Source organism: Malaya genurostris, chromosome 1, assembly GCF_030247185.1.
Source record: "Malaya genurostris strain Urasoe2022 chromosome 1, Malgen_1.1, whole genome shotgun sequence".
Classification (NCBI taxonomy): Eukaryota; Metazoa; Arthropoda; class Insecta; order Diptera; family Culicidae; genus Malaya; species Malaya genurostris.
The window spans coordinates 43,166,949-43,191,920 of NC_080570.1; the positions used below are offsets into that span (position 1 = coordinate 43,166,949).

The window sequence follows — 24,972 nt, forward strand, 5'->3', positions numbered from 1 at the left end:
TAAAAAATCATGTGGTTTTACATCTTATAAGATGCACATAAATATAGCGTCGTATTTCACACAAACTTATATTCAAGAACATGTAAATTTGTGTTATTGGGAAATTACATGGCTTGAAATCGAATGAAATTAAAAAACAAAAGATCGATAAAAATAGCGCGACTTGAACCGAGTAACATTTGAACACAAAGCACATCGGTTAATCGACTGAACCACAGAAGTATATATCTGCTTGTTGAATATTTGAGACATATAAATCTATTACATTCGGAAATTCACTTGAAAAATTATGTAGTTGTGAATTGCGTCGTTTGTAGAGTTATATCACCTGTAAAATTCATAATTTTTTCTGTGTACCATTCTATTATTCAACTTTAACAACTTACAATCATATAGTAAAATAATCAAATTTACTGGTTACGGAGTTCTGTACATTAAAATGTAAATCGTAACATATCTAGTATCTAGTATTTGCATGACACATGTGTTGAACCGATTATAAAAATATGTCATTTTGGTTGCTCATATACTATATGGGCTTAGAGGACATACTTTTCACAAGTTGAATAAGGATAATCCCAAATGATACCCGGGGATGTCAATAATAATAAATAGTGTATAAACATACTAGTCACACATGCATTTGCATTTAGTATTAATATATCAATAAATATATTAGCATTTAGACATGCATTTAGTAATAATATATCAATAAATATATTAGAAAAAGAGCTATATACTACATGGAATGAAAAGTCCTGGGCCTCTCACAGAAATGATGTGACTAGTTTCGAATCGAATCAATCTATCACCTAGTGTTCGAATAACAGCTGATCGTACCAGATGAGTTCAAGATCTATAGAAGAAGACGCAAATAAGCGCATTCATGCATAAAAGTAACGGTAAAATTTATTGATTTGCGGTACAGATTGATCCATTTTCGTCGAATGCTGAGGTCATTGCAGAAACGGAAGCCTATTTTGAAGGCCTTTGGCATCAAAATGTTGGAAGACCGATGGGTCAAGTGTGTCGCTCTACACAGTTCGAAAAAATCTTGTGATCTTATAAAATGCACATAAATGGAGCATCGTATTCCACTCAAATCTATCGTAGAGAACATGTAAAACTGTATGATATTAATATTACATGGCTAGAAATCGAACGAAATAAACAACAAAAGATCGATAGCAACAGTGCGACTTGAACAGAGAAACATTCGATCACAATGCACACCAGTTTATCGACAGAGCCACAGAAGCACATATCTGGTTAATGAATAATCGACAGATAAAAAACAAGTTGCACTCGGAGCCTGTAAGATTGGAATATTACGTCATTTGACAACTTAGGTAATTATAAACTATATCGTTTGTAGAATTATGCTTTTTGCTGTGTAGATAGAGAATATACCGCAGAATAATAAAGTTTTCATGGTAAAAACTCGATTTTTGCTTTGTTGAGTCCGGGACTTCTCATTACATGTAGTAAGAGTATATTATTTTGATAATTTAATCATGAATTAAATTCATGTTTTCATGGAAAGTAAATAATAAAATGATTCCGAGAACTCCACTTTTTTATGAAGCTATTCCCTAAAATATTATAACGACATAGTAGTTAGACAGAATGGAGAAGATTGTATCTCTGAGTGATACATTTTTGAAGTTGAACATCTCTAGCACATATAGATTTATTACATCCAAGAAAACAGATACTAAGTAGTGTAAATTGAAAATATATTTGGAATACATGTGAACAATATTATTTCAAACACTTGCAAATGTCTTAGGAGGCGATATATTATAAATTTTAAATATTTAGTTAATCAAACCACAAACACATCGATCACAATCATATCTAATAAACTTGTTTGATTATTAGTGCATCAGGATGATTAATGCTTAATCATTATAATTTGCAAGCTACGTAAAGTTTTGGATGATTGAAATAAAATAAACTTCTTATTTCAAACATATAAACTATGGTTGAATAACGATAAATACATGATCAAGACCCTAGACGGAATATAATTTTCCGCTTGGTTCCTTTCGTGCGTATAGCAAATCAAAAGCACTTACGTATCCGCCAAGCTTTATGATTATCTTTTTTTCAATTGAGTTGTTTCATATTGAAAAAAAAACAATGTTGAGTTTACTTTATTATTGATTATCTACACCGAAATATTCAAAAATGGTTTGTTAGAGTAGATTAGAACCAATAACGTATGAATTTACACCAATTAACACCTGTTCAAATATTTATGGTGTCTTTTACCAACGAAGCGATAAACTGTTTTATGTTTCTTCAAGCTTCGCTAGCCATCCGTATTCAACTAGGCTCAAATCAGCATGATCAACACGTGTATTATATCATATATCCAAACCAAAGAAGTTCATAAACGATCCTTAATCGATATTTGTGTTCAAATTTTCACATCCATCACCAGCTCAAACTGAAAAGTGTCTTTCTGTTCTGTCTTTTTACACTTATCGATAAATTCCAAGTTCCATGCAATCACATCACATCTTCACCAAATGTTTAACCATAATCCAATCGTTAGTAATCCGTACCATCATTTGCACACAGGAGATCGAATCCTTATCCAGGCATTCCTTGAAGCTATCCTGAGCGGCCGCCAGGGCGCATAAACTTAACACACAAACTATCAACTTCATGCTGCTGCTACTGCTTCTGGTGTTTTCTTTTGCGAATGCGTCAAAACACCAACTCAACTAAAAGTACGATAAGGACACGCTTCCTTTTTCTTGCTACTGTAGTGCACCACTCGCGGGTTCTCTGCGATTGATAAACGGTTTTCTTTTCAGATGCTCATCCGAACGGAACTAAACTCAAATTGACAGTTTTCCTCTCGACGCCGAGGTGTTTATAAGCCTGTGCCGGGATTTCAGTGCGCCATGCAGTCCGTCTGTTCCCCACTTCCGAACAGACAACAGCGCCACCACCGCGGAGCATCGATATTACGTGCCAGCCCAATCCGAAGAGGGCTCTCCCAATCTCCGGCCGTGGGTAGGTTTTCGAAAAGGAGGGGCAACGGGGCAGCCCCTTTAGCGCTAACCGCATCCGTATTCGCACGGCTCAGCCAGCGCGTGTGTGTGCGCTGTCTTCGGATGAGCGTAACTCTTACGCTCTCGTTTTTTCGCTCTCCGTCGGGTCTCCGAAACCCTCCCGCAGCGATCGCGATCGATCCTCGGAGAGAGTGAGCTGCGCAACCCTCACCGGAAGAAAAATTACGTGCGAGCTTACTTTCTTTCTTTCTCGCGGTGCCGCGAGAAAACAAGAAGCCGGTTTGGCGTTTGCTGCTGTAGTTGTTTGCGGGTCTCTTGTTTCCATATGTATCCCCCGAACGTTACCAAAATATAACGCACAAATATTTACATTTTCGGTGCGGACTTTGTCAGAGCGGATGTTATGCAGCGTGAAGTGCCCGGGCGGATGACGAATCGCAGGAGCAGCGAAATTTGCGAATTAACGGTTCAAATTAGTCAAATTTTGGGGCCATCATTGGCACCCGGAGTCAATTAAATGTGAAGTCCGTTGGAATGGAAATTTTTTTCTCTGCAACAAACAAAAACTTCGGAGCTCTACCATTTAGCCGACCACGACAAATCAGTTATCTGTTCAGTAGAAGTATATTGTGAACAGTTTGTTTGTTCGCTACTCTTGGGATCTATTTCTCTGTGATTAAATGGTGATTACTGCAGCATCTGTTCTTGCAAGCATGATTCCGAGCACCGCTTTCTATGAAAAATACAAATTAAGCAAACTTATATGTTATAGTATGCTCAACAACTAGGAACAGTTCGAATTAAACCGCTATCTTGCATCCAAAACATAAGCAAAACAGTTAGAGACTTTTTCGATTTTGGGCAACCATTATTGAGCCAATTTGAATTCTTGCCGCAGTGCGAGGTCTACCTAGAACGAAGACGATCTCTTTCAGCTTCTCTACTGATCTTACAGCATTCGTGCTACATGCCCAGCCAATTGTAAACGTTCAGATGTCAGCATCGATCATGCCTCAAGGCGTTACAGGGAGACGTCATAAATTTCCTTTTTTTAGTTCAGAACAGAGTCTCAGATATCAAGAATAAAATTGTGTTTGGTTTTTTGGTTTCAATTAAAGAAAACAACCGGAATCATGGCATTAGTGGAGCACCTTTCCGACTGGTTCTCATCCCTTCATAACAACTGCTATGATTGAAAAAGCGTGTATTAAGATTACATCATCTTCCAAAGCTGGACCGGGTGGTATTCCTTCGTTGATATTGAAAAAGTGGTTAAAGATTCTTCTAATTTCACTGTCGATGTTGTTCAGTATTTTTAAAGTCAGGAACATTTCCAACTATTTGGAAATTAAAATCATTTATTTTCCCAGTTTTCAAGAAAGGGAAATTAAGTCGATGTATCCAATTAACGTGGTATAGCCGCACTATGCGCCGTATCTAAATTATTTGAAATGATAGTTCTGGATTTCATGAAGTACAACAACTACATTTCAAAAACTCAACACGGATTCATGCCGAAACGATCAACTGCAACAAACTTGCTCTGCTACACTTCTTCCATAGTTCGTTCTCTACAAGCACGCCTACACGGATTTCTCTGCAGTCTTTGACAAAATAAACCACCAAATAGCAGTAGCAAAACTCAATAGACTTGGTTTCAGTGGATCGTTGCTAAATTGGCTTGAGGCTCGTATCTAATTGGTCGCGAAATGGCCTTGAAAATCGGAGACTTCATTACAGTGCCTTTCGCTGTCAAATCTGGAGTCCCTCAAGGCAGTCACTTAGGATCATTCTTATTTTTATTCTGTCTCAATGATCTCAACTTCATATTGAAATGCCACAAACTATCCTTGGCAGACGACTTCAAGCTATTTTATTTAGTTAAATGTCAAGATGACACAATATATTTGCAGTCACAGTTAGACTTATTCACAAACTGGTGTAATACAAAGGTTTTGAATGTCTCGAAGTGTTTAGTTTTGTCGTTCGCTGATTACCTACGACTATAGCATCTCGCACAATATACTAAAACGTGAATCTTCCGTAAAAGATTTGGATATCACATTCTAGATTCCAAGCTGGACTTCAAAAGTCACATTGATCATGTGATTTCAAAGGCCTCCAAGCTCAGGTACACTATCTTAAGGCATTATATTGTGCTCTAGTCCGTTCGACGCTAGAATATGCAGCTGTAGACAACAGCTCACTATCAAATCGACATTGCACGCATCTATGCTATCCATCGAAACTTTTTTGGATTCGCTCTGCGCAACTCACCTTGGAGGGATCCCACTAATCTTCCTAGTTACAAAGATCGTTGTAAGCTTATTGATCTGGATCTGCTATCTGTTCGTAGAAATGTCTCCAAAGCCGTTTTTGTTGCTGATTTATTACAATCACGTATCGATTGTTCCGAACTTCTGCAATTGATTAATATGGGCATTCGTAGACGTAATCTACGCTCTCATAGTTTCTTGAGTTTATCTAAAAACATTGGTAATAACTCACAAGAAATTTGTAATCTTTTCGCAAAATTTTTTCAACAAATCTACACGAAGTTTTCTGAAGATGACCGCGATCGTGAATATTTTAATTTCTTTCCAGAGTTCACTGAAGATATTAATGTAAATCATATCGAAGTGCATAATAGATGCCCTAAACAAATTGTATGTCTCTAAAAGTGCAGGACCTGATGGGATTCCACCCATATTTATGAAAAAATTAGCATTAGATCTTGCAACCCCTTTGTGCTGGCTTTTTAATAATTCGCTTCAGTCTGGAGTTTTTCCAGAAACGTGGAAATATTCTTTCCCTATACCAATTTTCAAAAATGGAAAAAAGCAGACATATGCAACTATCGCGGGATTGCTATTCTTTCTTGCATTCCGAAGCTCTTTGAAGCGATCGTTAATGACAAACTGTTTAGTCAAATAAAAAATAGAATTACTCACATGCAACATGGATTGTTTAAAGGACGTTCCACTACTACTAATTTGCTTGAATTCGTCCACTATACCCTGACCGCTATGGACAAGGGAAATTACATTGAAGCTCTTTATACAGATATCAGTAAAGCATTCGATCGTGTTGACATACCCATGCTTATGTTCAAATTACAGAAATTGGGAATCTTACCAGGTCTTCTTAATTGGTTGGAATCTTATCTAACAAATCGTCAAGAAATTGTAAAATTTATGGGTAAAAAGTCGAGCCCCATTCACGTCAGTTCCGGGGTCCCCCAGGGATCTCATTTGGGTCCTCTTTTATTTATCTTGTTTGTTAACGACATTTCCTTTCTTTTTAAAAAAATAAAAATTCTAATATACGTAGACGATATAAAACTATTTTTAGAAATAGAGAAAAGTGAGGATGCCAAGGTTTATCAAGATGAAATTCTTTCTTTTTATACATGGTGTAACAAAAGTCTTCTTCAACTAAATGTGAAAAAATGCAGTAGAATAACATTCAGTAAAAAACGAAATACACCTGACTTGATACTTACTCTTGGAAGTCAAACAGTTCAAAAATGCGAAAGAATTAGGGACTTAGGAATAATACTAGATTCTAAAATGACTTTTGTTGACCATTATAATACAATCACAAACAGAGCCAATAACATGCTAGGATTCATAAAACGATTTTGTTACTGTTTCCACGACCCGTATACAATTAAAACATTATACATTGCTTATGTTCGGTCAGTACTAGAATACTGTAGCTTAGTTTGGTCACCTTACTTAATCACATGGGAAGATCGAATAGAATCAGTTCAAAAACAATTTTTGTTATTTGCACTTCGTAAATTATGACTTCCTCTTCCGTCATATAAAGCCCGCTGTATGCTGATAAGTATTCAAACATCAGATATGACTCAGTTCTATTCGGTAAGCCAATTATTATTATTTAACTCATAATAAATTATACATTATTTAGTGATCTATTTAGAATAGTTTACTAATTTAAAACGATTATTGTAATTATCCTTAAGGTCTACTTTCGATTGACGACAAATAAATCAATAAATATTGCACGAACAAATTATAGTTACAATAAACCATTTTCCAGTATGTGCAAAACATTCAATAGCTGCTCTAATGTTTTCGACTTTCATCTATCTCGAAATATGATTGAAGGATTGTTTCATAGTCACTTGTTAGATTAACTTTGGATCAGTAGGTATGTTTGTATTTTTGTTCAACCATCTTTCCCCCATCACCGTTGGCAACTAATTAGATTTGCTCGCTGATACTAACCCTTTCGCTTCTCCTCTCATTTTCTTCGTCTTCTGTATTTCTATTGGAAACTAATCAGATTCGCTTGCAAATACTAACCCACTCGCATTTCCTTCTTTTTCTCCGTATTCCACCATCTTTTCGATCACTAATTAGATCTACATGCTTAATTAGATCATTAATTAGATTCTAACCCCGTTGTTCGCCCACGCTTACTTACCACCCCCTCCATCTATCTTCATCATCCATTTACCTATCGATTTTTCTCTTCTCTCTCTCTCTGGCTGTTTAAACAAGAACACTATTGCTGCCCTGTAATGCTTGGTGTCATCAACTAGTTATAGGGTTATAGGTTTAGTTTTAATAGTTAGTCTTTATTGTTAGTGTTAAGCCTTATTGTATCTGTTGGATCATTGTACTCCGTTGCTACAAAAGATGAGGAGGTTTTATGTGAGTAATATAACTAATATAGTAAACAAATTAAATCAGTTTTAAGCCAAATCTAGAAGAATTTTAACCTATTTTACATCGTCGCTCTAAATAACGGTGTGCAATTTTGAACACACTTTACCCTATTAAAGCATGATGAAATTCAATAGCAACCATTGAGATTATGAGATTTTTTATCTTATGAGTGACATTATTTGACAAATACTAACACATACATACAAATACTAACATACACACACAGACATTGCTCAGCTCGATGAACTGTGTCGAGCGATATAGAACACTTAGCCCTCCGGGCTAATTTTAACTAGAAAATTTTTCAAGAGATTGTATAAGACTTCTGTATGGGAATGGTAATAAGTGCATTTCTTTATAGAAAAGCATCGTTATCATGATTTTGTAATAACGCTAACAAGAAGTTACAAATTGAATAAAAGATTTACAAATTTACATATTTATATTTAAACGTGACAACCCTTCACGCTGTACGAAATTGAAAAAGCACGCTTCGAACGGAGCAAAGCCGCACGTACCGACGCGTACCAGTTTTGCATCGTCATTTTGAATGACGATTTAAGTGTTTTGACTCTCATCGCCATATAATGTCAGAACCAGAAATTAAATCTGGATGAAATTGCACAGTATCTTTTAAGATAATGGGAACTTTAATTTGAATCATGATTTGTGAAAATCGGCTTAACCGTTGCTGAGAAATCGAAGTGAATTCCGTTTTTTAAGTTTTTCTTCACTATTATCGGTGCTTCCGGAAGCGGAAACAGGGGACTAGTAGTACCAAAGTAGTTTTACATATTCACTAACTAACAAGATCTGCTAACTAGATGAATTTATCAGTAAGTTTTCTAAAAATGTGCACCCCGTTTCGCCATGGCGTGTGTAACAAATACTCATAAAATTGTAAATTCCATCCGAAACCGGAAGTCAGACAAGGATTTTTGAAAGAATTTTATGACCTTTTATTTGCTTCTTAGTTTGTGAAAATCGGTTGAGATATTTCGTAGCAAAAATATAGTGTGCATTTACTGAGAAATTTTCACATGTTTTCTTGTAATTCCGGAACCGGTAGTCGGATCTGGATGAAATTCAGTAGCGATCTATGGGACTATAAGATCTTTTATTTGAATCTAAATTTGTGAAAATCGGTTCAGCAATCTCTGAGAAAATCGAGAGACATTATTTATCCCATACACACATACAAACATACACACATAGACATTTTGTGATCTCGACGAGCTGAGTCGAATGGTATATGCTCGTTTTGACATGAACACGATCTAACTGATATCTACCTACCACATGGAAGCGCGTTTACAAAGTCAATCCATGGATCGAAATAATTGAATTAGACGAAAAAAAAGACGGATTTATCAAACTGAGATCGGACTGACAGTAAATCCGTCGAAACAAAATGTATGAGAGGGAAAGGCTTTAAAATATAACATCTTCCTACTCGAATAATGGTGCGTGGCGACGATATCGTGGAGGTTCATGTATTCATTCATTTATGACCGCGGATAAGATTACAAGAAAAGTAATACGTCACCATAAGAAATTAATCAACGGCGTATAAACCAAGATTTTCAACAGCTTCTTGGAGATTCACCTATGATACGTACAGCTGAATTTGGACAGCTACGATCGGCAGGGCATGTCATCAGGATAACAGACGGCAAACATTTGAAAATGATTCTTGAATGTGATTCGGAAGACTCAAGAAAAAGAGAAGCATAGTGAGCAAGGTGGATCGATCAAATGGAGGCAATGAGTGGTCATAATCTGAGCTGTATGGATACGACTTCTAGATACATAATAAACGGCCTTGAGCTGATACATGAGAAAAGTACTCCACGAAACAACAAAAAAAGACCCCTAGGTTCAAGTGAATTTGATTAACTATATTTGCGGAAGCGTTTGAAATTCATTTTTTTTACATAGCTCAGTTTCTCATTCATTCTTAGTTAATACATATTTCGATTATAACAATAAAACAATACGATTTTCCGAAACTGTTCAATAAAGCAGTCCTCTTCAAGAAATAGCAAAAAACTGAAAATATTAAGTTTAAAAGAACATGTTGTTTGTATAGAAAATCGATGATGCGAATTAATACACTCTTTTTGGGTCTTCGGGACTTGCTACAGGCGCTTCGAGATGAGTTCTATCTCGTTTATAGTATTTCCTAAGACTGCTAATAGCTAACCTCGAAACATCCAGACTATTTTGCAAGATGTTGAAGTTAGAAACAAATTACAACCGTTCGTTGGCACACATGTTCACAAATGCATTCCCTACATCATTACTTAGTAAATCGGCCCAGGCGTGCGGGCGTGTGTAAATAACATAAGGAATAAAATTCTTTTATCGTTATTAATTACGTCAATACTCAAGCCCTGAGCTCAAGTTGTAGATGGAAACGCATGGTATTTAGTTCTAAAATTTTTTTTTTCAATTTGTTTATAAAAGAGGTTTTTGAAAAATTTAAATAAAATGAAAATCAGAAGAACCACCCTAACTCCAGCAATATGGCAGTTAAAGGTTTAAATATTTGGAAAAATCATCTCCAATATAAGCCCTTTCAAACAGCGTATATCAATTTTTGTTTTGTTTGGGGGCAGTTTTTATATGGAAACCCGGCTACACCCTTTTAATTTTAATCCTCAAGAAACGTCGCGTTGTTATTTATCTGATGACTAGCTTAGGAATAAGTATTATCTTTGGGCCTTGTTATATTTCCAGATATTCAACCGAAGTTGTACATCGTGATAAACGATCAACTGTTGTTGTACTAATGTTTCTATTAGTCAATTTATTGTCAATTTTACGGTTAATTATTGTAGAAGCAAAACGCGAAAAAATAAACATAGAAGACAGATCTCCCGACATTTAGCAGTTATTACAAATAAATTCATAGTTCTATAAATCTTGGAAACGTTAAAGTCGTATTGTTTACCAAAACAAATCTAATAATCTCTTCCATTCCTTCTGATCCATTTCCACTCACTTAACCCTTAATTGCACGATTTTCCAAAAACAGCCAGAATTTTTTTTTGTAGTTTAAGTGGTCCAGAAGGCCGGAAAAATACTAAAAAAAAAATCCCCGACAAAACTACCCCTACAGGTGCGAAAAAACAGTTTGTCCCATATATGGGACATTGTGCATAAAATTATCTGAAAATCACGAAAATCAAAAGTTTTTTTTTAAATTATTAGTATGGTAAATTACAAAACAACTAAAAACAATTCAAGTTATTTCATAAGTATAGAGCGCTTCTGGATTTTTTGAAAATAGCAGAAATCATCTATGTACGAAATTCTCGTTTTGTGTCAGGTAGATGCCGCTAACTTCTCTCGATATGAAGGGAATTCTATGATTTTTTTTGTGAGTTGAGAATACGTCCCAAATATGGAACATTATGCAATCAGTGAAAAAGATACATTACAACGCTTTGTAGATTTTTTTGAAATGTGTGTCCCATATTTGGGACTCAATGCAATTAAGGGTTAATACTCGAGAAGATGCAGTGGCACCCGCGGTCTCTAGAAACAAATTGTATCGGACTAACATTCCTTTCCTTCCTCAGTAACACAACCTTCGGTGGTAGTAGTAACGGGTCATTTCACCGAAAGTCGTTTCGCCGAAAAGGTCACTTCGCCGATAGGGACATACCGCCGAAAGGGTAATTTCGAATACATCATATTATTATTTTTTTGTTTTGTTATGCATAACCGAAGCCAAAAGGGCGACACCAGCTGAGTTGGCCGCCGATCCGCCGTCGGGAGAGGCGGCCTCTCGCATACAAACCTGTAACCGCCTCGCTTTCCCGGGTCTACTCAAAGCTAGGTTTCTTGAATTTAGTAGCGGTAATGAGGTCGGACAGCACAAGAAGCCGCATTAGATATTTTTTCATTTTCACTCTGTCAACTAGAAAATCTACAAACATTTGCCTGGCAGATACACCTAGGCAAATGCTTTAATGCATAGTAGCTAATAAGGTAAAAAGGTTTTCTTGGGAACTCCGTTCTGAGATTTATGAATCAATCTTTATTCAAGAAGTACAATTGTAGGTCAACAAACCGCTGCCATCATTCATTTGTTTTTTTTTTTATTTTAAATCAATTCCAATTACGATATTAAGACAATTTCAGGATTCGAGAAAATGACCCATTCGGCGAAATGTCATTCGACGAAATGACTTTCGGCGAAAATTCCCAAACTCGGTGATAGTGTCTGTCGGTTATTGGTAAGTTTTGAATGACGCGTGACTGTACATACCCGTTAACCCTCTAAGATTTTTTTGTTGTTTGCTAGTCTCTTTTGTTTGTGGCACACATTCTTATCAACGAGTCAGACTCTTGGTTCTCGATTATGGCACAAATTCTTTACCGTAGTTCTCGTGATTAAAGAACCAAGGGAGGAAATGACTTGCTTCTCCCAAGCTTCATTCGTTGGTTCATTGTGCACTTTCCGAATTACGAATTACTTCAGCTCAGCAATTTACCGTAACATTAAAAGTTTGACTTATTAATTTGTTACAATTCGCGGAATGTGATGTACTTGCAAACGATGCTGATGCAGTTCTAATCTATATTCAGACAGGCAAATACCAAAGGTTCATCGCATATTTCAGCAAGAAATTGTATTCCACGAGGTGAATGAGAAGACAAAGTTGCAGAAACAGAATGTTTTCCAGATCTGTGGGCGAATAAAGCAATTCCATAATTAAACTGAGAGACCCCCTTCTTCTGGCAACAACCGACGTTAAAAGTTTTGTTTGGTTGTCGAAAGTAAGCGCTAAAAGCGGTTCGGTAAAATTGTGTGGGTTCAACTTCAACGGGATTCGTTACACATTAAAGAGCAAAATATGCCACATCTTAGAGGAAAATTAATGCACCCATTTAAGTATTTTGGCTCTCAATTGTTTTTTTTTTTTTCAACTTGCTCTTGGTGCATTTTCACAAAAGTTATAGTAATCTATCTGACTGACAAAAGCACGGCTACACTTTCTGCGACATCTTGCTTGCGGTCGGAACGACTGCCCACTTCGCTCGGATGACGCAACTTGTGGGTATAATCCTTTACAACTCGGATGTTCGCAGTAGCAAAAGTTAGTTTATACTGATAGGAAAACGTCGATCGAAGTACCCTTACCCACATCGCATTGAGTCGCCCACTATTGACACTGGCGGTAACAAATCGTTGTGTGGCAGTTTTACGAATGGATCTCGTACGATATGTATATACTGTGGCAATATTTACGTCAACTCGGCAAACTCGCAAATGCAGCTCCATTTTCGTTTCGGCATGCATGCATGCACTCAAACGAGGTCACAAGTTTGAAGAGTTAGAGATGTGTCAATTGCATTCGTGCTGTATTCGTGCAACATAATCTAACTTGGGGAAAACCGCTTGTTTATATAGAATGATATAAATACTTGAGGATTCTCAGAAACTAGCTCCGACTATCTGAAAAACAAACTCTTTAATTAGTTAACTTTGCTAGCAACACTTGATATGTGAAGAGCGTATCAAATTCCGGTGAGTCAATATTCATGCGAGAAATTCAGTTATGTAAGCCAGTACTTTAAACCGCATACTATAGTTTAAACAAAACTTTCAATGTGTTCCATAAAATAGCCAGTTTTCCAAATAAACACAGCCATTGGCTGGAACGTATGATGGAAATCGTAAAAACGTTATTGCATTTCCAATAGTAAAACGTTAATTGAAAACGAAAACCACACCGGTTTACCGGTCCAACCTATGAACTTACTATTAATTAAAATGAGTTTTCTCGCCTATTACTCAATTTTCACGGGAATCGTTTTCCGCTTATTTGGCATTATTAAGCGTGCTCGACGAAATGTACGAAACTGGCGCGCATTGACACAACCCCCTCGTCGGTTTCCGTATTCCGTACTCAACGGGAAAGTTTATTTTCACCTCCAACTGTCGCTGTCACCGCTGTCACTGGTCACGGTGGTAACAACATACAGGAAAATATAACAATCAACCAGCTGCTCGAACCGCAGTCTCTCTCTCTCTCTCTCTCTCTCTCTCTCTCTCTACCGTTTGAACTTGGCAGTAGCAAAACAGCCGCCGAGCGTAAAGATCCCGTACGAAGCTTACGGATGCTAATTGCTGTTGACAAAGCACTTACTGCTTGCAGTTTAAAACATATTGAAGGAAACCTCCTACCACAACTAATTCAATGTTCCACGGTGCGTTTTATGATAAACAGTCGGTTTTGATTCGTGGCTCGCTTTGCCGTGCCACCCGGCAAACAGTCAAACAGCCATGCTGCGCTTTGTTAGTCACGATCCGACGACCTGACTGCTGATTCGCTCTGATTCCTTCGCTGATTATTCTCCCGGAAATAATGAATTATTTTGGTTTGACCAAAAAAAGGAAATGTTTATCCGTAGTATGTTTCGGTGATGTGTTTTTTGGTCCAAATTTGAGCAAAGATTAAATGGTATTTACGGGAAAGTTTTATTTGACTTTCTAAGAAGGAAGATATTTGTTGACTATGTTCCTTTGATGATCATGTTTCCACCATCCTGTTTTTATATATCTTTCTGGCGAATTTTCTTTTTATCATATACTCAGAGTAACGGGTGTTTTAAAGTGAGACTGGAAAATGCTTTCAACTTTGACGAAAAATGTTAACGCTAATAAAGTTTTAATTTATTTTGTGTAGTAGTAACACATATTTTGCTCTTTTTTCGAAACTTTAGCATAATAAGCCGTGTTTGATTTATCTGCGTGTTAAAAATATACTGTGTCTGTTATATTTTTTATACATTTTTTCGATTATAGAGGTTTTAACCTTAAGGTCATTCGTCTCTTTGGAACAGAAAAATTTTCTGACCCTATGTGCGAGGTTGGGAATCGAACCCAGGTGGGCTGCGTGAAAGGCATCGACTTACCCATCACGCTATACCCGTCCCCCTGTCTGTTATATTTATTTTATGCATTTTTAACATTTCTAACATTGTATTCATTTTCGACTGCAAATTTTCAAATTTTTTGCTTTATTGACATTTTTTTACATGTTCTATATTTAATAATTTTATTACGATTTATTTACATTTTGCATTTATTACATTTCGTACGTTTTTACATATTTTAAACATTTTACAGAATTTTCCTCCTTTAACGTTTTTTCTAATTCAAATATAATACTGGTTTTACATTTATTATATTCGTTACATTTATTACATTTATTACATTTATTACATTTATTACATTTATTACATTTATTATATTTGTTACATTTGTTGCATTTGTTACATTTGTTAAATTTATTACATGCATTACATTCATTACATTTATTACATTTATTACATTTATTACATTTATTACATTTATTACATTTATTACATTTATTACATTTATTACATTTATTACATTTATTACATTTATTACATTTATTACATTTATTACATTTATTACATTTATTACATTTATTACATATATTACATTTATTACATTTATTACATTTATTACATTTATTACATTTATTACATTTATTACATTTATTACATTTATTACATTTATTACATTTATTACATTTATTACATTTATTACATTTATTACATTTATTACATTTATTACATTTATTACATTTATTACATTTATTACATTTATTACATTTATTACATTTATTACATTTATTACATTTATTACATTTATTACATTTATTACATTTATTACATTTATTACATTTATTACATTTATTACATTTATTACATTTATTACATTTATTACATTTATTACATTTATTACATTTATTACATTTATTACATTTATTATATTAATTACATTTTTTACATCTATTACATTTATTATTTTTAGCACTTTCAACCTTTCGAGCATTTTGAAGTATTTTTCGTAATGTTTCAATAATAACTAAATTTCAAAACTATTTCAAATTTGTTAATATTTTCAAAACTAAAAACCTTCCGTTGTTTCTTTGTTTCTTTGTTTCTTTGTTTCTTTGTTTCTTTGTTTCTTTGTTTCTTTGTTTCTTTGTTTCTTTGTTTCTTTGTTTCTTTGTTTCTTTGTTTCTTTGTTTCTTTGTTTCTTTGTTTCTTTGTTTCTTTGTTTCTTTGTTTCTTTGTTTCTTTGTTTCTTTGTTTCTTTGTTTCTTTGTTTCTTTGTTTCTTTGTTTCTTTGTTTCTTTGTTTCTTTGTTTCTTTGTTTCTTTGTTTCTTTGTTTCTTTGTTTCTTTGTTTCTTTGTTTCTTTGTTTCTTTGTTTCTTTGTTTCTTTGTTTCTTTGTTTCTTTGTTTCTTTGTTTCTTTGTTTCTTTGTTTCTTTGTTTCTTTGTTTCTTTGTTTCTTTGTTTCTTTGTTTCTTTGTTTCTTTGTTTCTTTGTTTCTTTGTTTCCTTGTTTCTTTGTTTCTTTGTTTCTTTGTTTCTTTGTTTCTTTGTTTCTTTGTTTCTTTGTTTCTTTGTTTCTTTGTTTCTTTGTTTCTTTGTTTCTTTGTTTCTTTGTTTCTTTGTTTCTTTGTTTCTTTGTTTCTTTGTTTCTTTGTTTCTTTGTTTCTTTGTTTCTTTGTTTCTTTGTTTCTTTGTTTCTTTGTTTCTTTGTTTCTTTGTTTCTTTGTTTCTTTGTTTCTTTGTTTCTTTGTTTCTTTGTTTCTTTGTTTCTTTGTTTCTTTGTTTCTTTGTTTCTTTGTTTCTTTGTTTCTTTGTTTCTTTGTTTCTTTGTTTCTTTGTTTCTTTGTTTCTTTGTTTCTTTGTTTCTTTGTTTCTTTGTTTCTTTGTTTCTTTGTTTCTTTGTTTCTTTGTTTCTTTGTTTCTTTGTTTCTTTGTTTCTTTGTTTCTTTGTTTCTTTGTTTCTTTGTTTCTTTGTTTCTTTGTTTCTTTGTTTCTTTGTTTCTTTGTTTCTTTGTTTCTTTGTTTCTTTGTTTCTTTGTTTCTTTGTTTCTTTGTTTCTTTGTTTCTTTGTTTCTTTGTTTCTTTGTTTCTTTGTTTCTTTGTTTCTTTGTTTCTTTGTTTCTTTGTTTCTTTGTTTCTTTGTTTCTTTGTTTCTTTGTTTCTTTGTTTCTTTGTTTCTTTGTTTCTTTGTTTCTTTGTTTCTTTGTTTCTTTGTTTCTTTGTTTCTTTGTTTCTTTGTTTCTTTGTTTCTTTGTTTCTTTGTTTCTTTGTTTCTTTGTTTCTTTGTTTCTTTGTTTCTTTGTTTCTTTGTTTCTTTGTTTCTTTGTTTCTTTGTTTCTTTGTTTCTTTGTTTCTTTGTTTCTTTGTTTCTTTGTTTCTTTGTTTCTTTGTTTCTTTGTTTCTTTGTTTCTTTGTTTCTTTGTTTCTTTGTTTCTTTGTTTCTTTGTTTCTTTGTTTCTTTGTTTCTTTGTTTCTTTGTTTCTTTGTTTCTTTGTTTCTTTGTTTCTTTGTTTCTTTGTTTCTTTGTTTCTTTGTTTCTTTGTTTCTTTGTTTCTTTGTTTCTTTGTTTCTTTGTTTCTTTGTTTCTTTGTTTCTTTGTTTCTTTGTTTCTTTGTTTCTTTGTTTCTTTGTTTCTTTGTTTCTTTGTTTCTTTGTTTCTTTGTTTCTTTGTTTCTTTGTTTCTTTGTTTCTTTGTTTCTTTGTTTCTTTGTTTCTTTGTTTCTTTGTTTCTTTGTTTCTTTGTTTCTTTGTTTCTTTGTTTCTTTGTTTCTTTGTTTCTTTGTTTCTTTGTTTCTTTGTTTCTTTGTTTCTTTGTTTCTTTGTTTCTTTGTTTCTTTGTTTCTTTGTTTCTTTGTTTCTTTGTTTCTTTGTTTCTTTGTTTCTTTGTTTCTTTGTTTCTTTGTTTCTTTGTTTCTTTGTTTCTTTGTTTCTTTGTTTCTTTGTTTCTTTGTTTCTTTGTTTCTTTGTTTCTTTGTTTCTTTGTTTCTTTGTTTCTTTGTTTCTTTGTTTCTTTGTTTCTTTGTTTCTTTGTTTCTTTGTTTCTTTGTTTCTTTGTTTCTTTGTTTTTTTGTTTCTTTGTTTCTTTGTTTCTTTGTTTCTTTGTTTCTTTGTTTCTTTGTTTCTTTGTTTCTTTGTTTCTTTGTTTCTTTGTTTCTTTGTTTCTTTGTTTCTTTGTTTCTTTGTTTCTTTGTTTCTTTGTTTCTTTGTTTCTTTGTTTCTTTGTTTCTTTGTTTCTTTGTTTCTTTGTTTCTTTGTTTCTTTGTTTTTTTTTTGTTTCATTAAACTTAAGCAATGTTGGATTTTTTTGTTATATTGAGTAGAAGGCACAAAAATTTATTCAAAAATCTGTTCCAGGAACTGTCGGTTAAATTGTGGATAACAACGCAATGTGCCGCACTCTAAAATCGGTGTGAAAGTTTCACAGACATCCGTGGTTTGGGCCGGTAAGAGACAAATGCTCGAAACAAGTGCTATAAAATTGCAGCAATACCATCATCACCGCTGCTGTATGCCCCCGAGTGAGGTGCGCAAAAACCTCATTCAACCTGTGGCCACGATTATGCACATCTTCGGTGGAGAAAAGTATAAACTAATTACACGGCTCGTATGCCGAAACTTAGCCCCAGCCCCTCACGTCAACTTTCCAATCTCCTGGTCAGAAAGGTACGAAAAAAAAACACAGTTGCAGCTGCTGCCGTAGGGTAATAAAAGTTAGCCTTTTTTTCGGCAGTTCAACGCGTCAGCTGGTAGCTTTCCAGCTTTCCTAGGTTATTGCAGCACTACCTGGGCTACTCACTAGCTCACCACAGCACTCATCTGCATGTCATCTTGATTTAGAGAGTTGTAAATTTTCTTTAGATCGGTCGAGGTTCCGGTTTGCACCCGGGTGAATTAACTGCAACGGAAACGCGTTTCGTTGGCAGCTCAAGGAGAAACTGTCCGAGGATTTTTCATCTATGACATTTGGATTCAATGATCTTCGTTAGTAGCTACTTAGTAGGAGTGATAAACCCCGATCGAAATCATTTACATATTATTTCACGATAAGCCAGGATATATCAGTTTCGATTTCAATCCTTATTTAATTATTTTACAATCATTTTAATGAGTTTGGTAATGTTTTCTCGTTGTTGAATTTCTCAGCAACTGGAAATATCTTTTTGGCGGTTTAATTTTCATTTAGGGGTTAGCCAAATTTAGTGCTAGGGCACATAACCGTTTTCATTATTTTTACGTTTCGTCTTTGACTCATCAGTGCAGAGCAGTTCAAATTGAACTGCTTAGTGCTAAACTCGGCAGTTCAATTTGAACCGCTAAGCAGACGTAAAGTTTCTGCTACTTACAGAACACTTTTTTGTTTTGCAACGAAGTGCAATGTCTTTTCTGACGTGCCGAACGAAAACGTGTTTTCGACTATTTCTGGCCGATGCAGGTATGGTCATTTAGGGGTTAGCCAAATTTTGTGCTAGGGCACATAACCGTTTTCATTATTTTTACGTTTCGTCTTTGACTCATCAGTGCAGAGCAGTTCAAATTGAACTGCTTAGTGCTAGACTCGGCAGTTCAATTTGAACCGCTAAGCAGACGTAAAGTTTCTGCTACTTACAGAACACTTTTTTGTTTTGCAACGAAGTGCAATGTCTTTTTCGTTTTCGTTTTCCTTCGGCACGTCAGAAAAGACATTGCACTTCGTTGCAAAACAAAAAAGTGTTCTGTAAGTAGCAGAAACTTTACGTCTGCTTAGCGGTTCAAATTGAACTGCCGAGTTTAGCACTAAGCAGTTCAATTTGAACTGCTCTGCACTGATGAGTCAAAGACGAAACGTAAAAATAATGAAAACGGTTATGTGCCCTAGCACAAAATTTGGCTAACCCCTAAATGACCATACCTGCATCGGCCAGAAATAGTCGAAAACACGTTTTCGTTCGGCACGTCAGAAAAGACATAGCACTTCGTTGCAAAACAAAAGTGTTCTGTAAGTAGCAGAAACTTTACGTCTGCTTAGCGGTTCAAATTGAACTGCCGAGTTTAGCACTAAGCAGTTCAATTTGAACTGCTCTGCACTGATGAGTCAAAGACGAAACGTAAAAAGGCGAGTGGGTAATGTCAGAGACATGACTGGATGTCGTGAATACGAAAACAACTGACAACTGTTCCTTAACACTTCCGAATATCAATTAGTTGATCAATTGTATGAATTATTCAAGCATTCCCCTTTGCACATTTTTCGCAAAAACAAAGAAGGCTTCACTTTTTGTTGAGAGGCTTGTTTCTACCTGATTTCGTTTGTAGCTTTTTCACTAATGGGCGGTCCTAACGGCTATAAAAATAGCCGCATTCAGAATTTTAATGTTGACTATTTCATTTCAGATTTGCATAATGTATTGAAACAAACTATCAATATGCTGAAGGGACTCGTTTCTAGCATTCAGAAAGGTCAAATTGCGTAATTATCTACGACATTAAACTCTGGAACATTTTTCGCAAAAACAAAGAAGGCTTCACTTGATCTCGTTTACTGTGAGTTTCACACAGCGAAATGTGCACAAATCTAACCAAACTGTTCTAGATTTGCAGTAAACTGAGGATATTTCCCTACGATTTGCGAACAACAAATCCTAATAGTTCTTTAGAAAACTTTTAGAGCCATTAGAACGGCTGATTTTGTGCAATGCTTTCCACCGTTGTTTTTTCACCAATGCTAATTACTGGCAGCTGTGACGTAATCGCTCTTGTCGAAAGCGAAACTAACTGTGCAGACGACACAAAACACATCTGCTCGCAGTGGCGATAGAATCCAAACTGATTGAATTTTTGTTAAGAGATTTCCTTTTATGTGATTTCGTTTGTAGCTTTTTCACTAATGGGCGGTCCTAACGGCTATAAAAATAGCCGCATACAGAATTTTAATGTCGATTATTTCATTTCGGATTTGCATAATTCATTGAAAGAAACTATCAATATGTTGTAGGGATTCGTTTCTAGCATTCACAAGGACCAAATTGAGGAACTCACTGCGATATTCACCACTTTTCGGAACATTTTTCCCGGACGATTTGTTGTACAGCAGCAGATATTTTGTTCTCTTCCTTAGAACGCGTTCTGATTGGCTGGTGTTGACATGGATCAAATGAGACAGGTTTTTCAATAGTGTACTATTGAAATACTTCAATGCTTTTGCTATACACGTTTAAATTGAAAAATTTCGATTCTATTGGTAGTTAGATTATATAAATCCTTTCACAGATCACTGAGCTATGAGCTTTAAAAATACGAGAAAGGCAAACGCGCCTTATGAATTATCCTCTTTGGTACTCGTTTATACCAAACATTTCAGAAAAGTTTAATTTTGAATTTTTTGATTTTATGTCACAAAACTGAAAATTTTATCATAAAATTGTGATCATATTTCCGATGGCATGTCGCAAGAATTATGTTGATTCATTAGATACAACAATAGATATTCACGATCAAAAACTTATCACTCTCTCAGAGGGTAAATTTTGAAAAGGCACCCCATAGTAAAGTAAGTCGTATTCACGACAAAAGGTTTAATTTTCCTCCTTGAGAATATGAACTTTGGTTTTAAAAATAAAAATGGGACTAATCTTTCTGTAGCTGTTGTGCAGATACAGTCGACAAACCGGAAAGCATGATCCTGATCAATGTAAAATCGTCCGTTATTATTTTGCAACCAAACTAGAAGTACCACTGACATCATCCAACTGGCGCTGTGTAAAATCGATGGCCGGCCGATGGTTTCCTGTGCCAGCGAAAGAATACCGCACAGTACCGATGGGAGTTTCCGGTCTCGCACGAAATAATTTGTCGTGTCTTTTGTGTCGATTTCGAAATTATACGAGCTATAATCATCAGTTGCAAACACACGCAGTGGCAAGTGAGAGTTGGTTTCATTCGGAATTATTTTCGTCTTCCGAGAGCTTTCAGATGAGGTCACAAAATAACCGAGAAACAGGAAGCTTTTACTTATGAGAAAACCAAAATCTCACTATTAGATGAATTGATTTCCAGGTCAGTAAACGAAAACGACAACAATACTGTGATATCATCAAGACGATCGCGTGGTTGGCTAGTTTCGGTGGTGCTTCACGACTTTTGAACTCGAAAGCATGTATAGCTTTCCAAATTTGGCAGAGAAATTGGTATCTTTTACATTTAGGCAACACATATTCATGATTTTAAGCCTAGAAAAGTACAGTTGAAGAAAAAAATACGACAGACGAAATTCATACATAGTTATCGGTGTTTTCACGCCAAAAATTTCATAGATTCAGCTGAGGGAAAAATCGCACAAACCCCTATCGTTATCGAACTTGTGCAATTAAAATTCGCACAAACTTCACTTTCTGCCAGCGGTAGACCATTGATGATACGATTCCGAGAGAAAGAGAGAGAAAGAGAAAGATACTTGAACAGCAACAATCACTTTCTGAACCGGAACGCGCATACGTGAAATCAACGCAGGCCGGGTACAGCGTATCCGATGGAAAACGATGAAAAAATTGCTGAAAATTTACGCAACACCCAACCGGTTACCGACTGTTTGATGTAAGACATTAGCCTCTGATCTTGGCCGCATACCCTGCGGGTTCGTTGCCATTCATCGATGGAATTGCAGTGCGCGGTTGTGCCGTCGGAAAATGCCATTAATCTCCCGTCGAACATTTTCATTTTTGATAATCACATACACAGGATCAGCATGAAATTCAATCATCAGCATGAAATTTAGTCCGCCGAATATAGATGATCTACAGTTTGCCAAACTTTTGAATGTATGTTCTCTCAATAATACATATTTGTGAAAATTAAATCGTATTAAGCTAACACGGTCTAGTTAGAGCTTAGAGTTCGATCCTAGTAGGGATAGATGCAACTAAAACGCACACCTTACTTGTTCCTGAAACCTACCTATTTTTTTCCTAAAAATTGCAATAGAAAGGACATCAAGCAAGAATTTACTAACAGTTGGACTGAAATGTCCCAGACCTAACAAAGAGAACACGATTTTTTGGTTCAAAATTAACTTTATTCATCATCTACGTAATCTCCATCAAGAACAACGCAAACATGCCAGCGCTACTCTAGCATTTCAATACCACTTTTGTAGAACGATTTATCTTCAGCCTTCAAAAGTTTTGATAACGCTATATAATATTCACTGTTAATGGTATTTCCTTTCTCAAGATAGTCGATAAATATTATACCATACTCATCCCAAATACCGAGGCCATAACCTCTCCAGCCGATTGTTATGCTCTCCGGCGCTTTGAACGAGGTTTACCACCAACGAGGTTACTGTTCCAGAGTGAAGTGACGAATCCATGTTTCATCCATTGTCACATATCGACGCTAAAATTCCGGTTTTTTACGTTCAAACATGGCCAAACACTGCTCAGAATCATCAACACGTTCTCGATTTTAGCCAACAGTGAGCAATCGCGGCACCTACTTTGACCAGAGCTTTCTCATAGTCAAGTTCTCATGCAATATAAAGAAAACACGTTCTTGTGATATCTTTACGATGTCACCTAACTCACGCAACTTCACTTTTCGATCATTCAAAACGATTTTGTGAATTTTTGTTATGTTTTCGAGTGTTGCCGCCTCATTTGAACGTCCAATGCGTTCTGCATCATCGATGTCTCTACGACCAGGTTTGAAGTCAATAAACCAACATTTTATTGTTGTTTCTGATGAAGTGGAGTCTCCACAACACTTTTCAAGCCATTGCTTTGCTTGAACGGTATTTTTCCTCTCCAAGAAGCAGTGTAAAATTAAAACACGAAATTGTTGTTTATCCATTGTTCTGAAAATAACAAAAGTAGCCTCACTCTAAGCACAATAACTCAGGGACCGTACATAAACCACGTAAACTCACTGGGAGGAGGGGGGTCTGGCAAAAGTCTACGTTTGTCTACGAGAGGGGAGAGTGGGTTTTGCCTAAAGTATACGTAGTCTCACATTTTTTTTTATTTTTCAAGCAATTTACTTAGTTTAATTAGCCGGCCGCGCGTTTCCTTCGATTGATCAAAAAGACAGTCGAAATTGCATATTCAACCAAATTCGTGATGCTTGAGTGCAGAATTGCAATTTGTCACGTTGAATAACCTTGACAGACTGACTAAAAACATCGTCGACTGTAATCTGTACTGTGAAAGTGATTATCAAATGAGATACTCCGTAGTTCTATGACCAAGTAGAAGTATAATCAGTCAAAGACAGGCGATTCTATTGTTTTCTCTTTCATTCTTCTATTCCCTATCGGAGTGAAAAGTAAAAGAAAGTACTAACATAAACATAAATTGAAAAAGCTCATTGTTCTTTTAAAAAAGTCTTCGGACTTTAAGTTTATTCGAGTAAATGAATAAATTTCAATTTTTATGCTGTCCGATTATTATTTAGTTACATCGTAATCAAGCAGTGTAAGGATAAATGAAAATAATGTCAATTGCTTCTGCAATCAATGAGCGTTCTGACGAGTGAAATGTGCAGAACTTTTTAGAAATCGGCAAAGGACCGATGTTATTAGGGTGCCAAATTATCAGAATTTATCACTCATCTATCACGAATAAGAAAAAGAAATTAATTATGAAAATACCAAACCGCGAGGAAGTCTAAAAAGTTATTCATATTTTTGTTCTGACGTGAAGTCGTTGTCAGTGTGGTTTCTTCCAACCAAAAACGGATTTGAGAAATCAAAATGATTGGAATTGCGAAAGTAAGCATTTGCCGTAAAATACATCATAGAGGTTGAAATCGAACCAACCAACTATTTCCACCCGTAAAATTGTTGATTTTAATTTGAAATAATTATGGTTTCGGCTTTACCGGTCTGTTTAATAAGAACGGCTGTTATATACTGCCCGACGTTTCGGTTATGGTCTTTTTTAAAGGAAACTGTAATAAACATATGGTTATGAAAGATATTACAAAAACATTAAAACTGTGTGTCAATTCACTATCTTATCGTAATTTTAATCACATTTGCTTTCTTATCGTTCATCCAGAGAAGCTGTTTGAGATTTATTGTATATCTTTACCACTTGAATATCTTGAATAACTAAGACTTTATGACAACGGTACTGGATCAGATTTTATTTAATCTTATTGCAGAATGTAAACTATAAAAATATATCAGTGATTGGAGACTTAGTAAAATTTCACTGAAAAATGATTAAAAAAATTGTTTTGTGACAAAGAAAGTCTACGTAGATTTTCTAGGAGGTAGAGGGGGGAGGGGGATATTGGAAAGTCTACGAGGGGGGAGGGGGGGTTAAAAATATAAAATTTTGGTCTACGTGGTTTAACGGTCCCTCACAAACTAATGAATAGAACATCATGAA

At 35.1% G+C, this 24,972-nt stretch overlaps 1 protein-coding gene across 1 annotated transcript in view; it reads right to left on the reverse strand.

Moving 5' to 3' along the window:
- The window catches only part of LOC131438190 (uncharacterized), a 12,003-nt gene extending 9,119 nt beyond the window's left edge, over positions 1–2,884 (reverse strand). Inside the window, exon 1 of the mRNA XM_058608041.1 lies at positions 2,571–2,884. Coding sequence (XP_058464024.1) covers positions 2,571–2,675 — 105 coding nt within the window. The 5' untranslated portion in view covers positions 2,676–2,884. The remainder of the gene's footprint in view (positions 1–2,570) is intronic.
- Between the last annotated feature and the right edge of the window lie 22,088 nt (positions 2,885–24,972).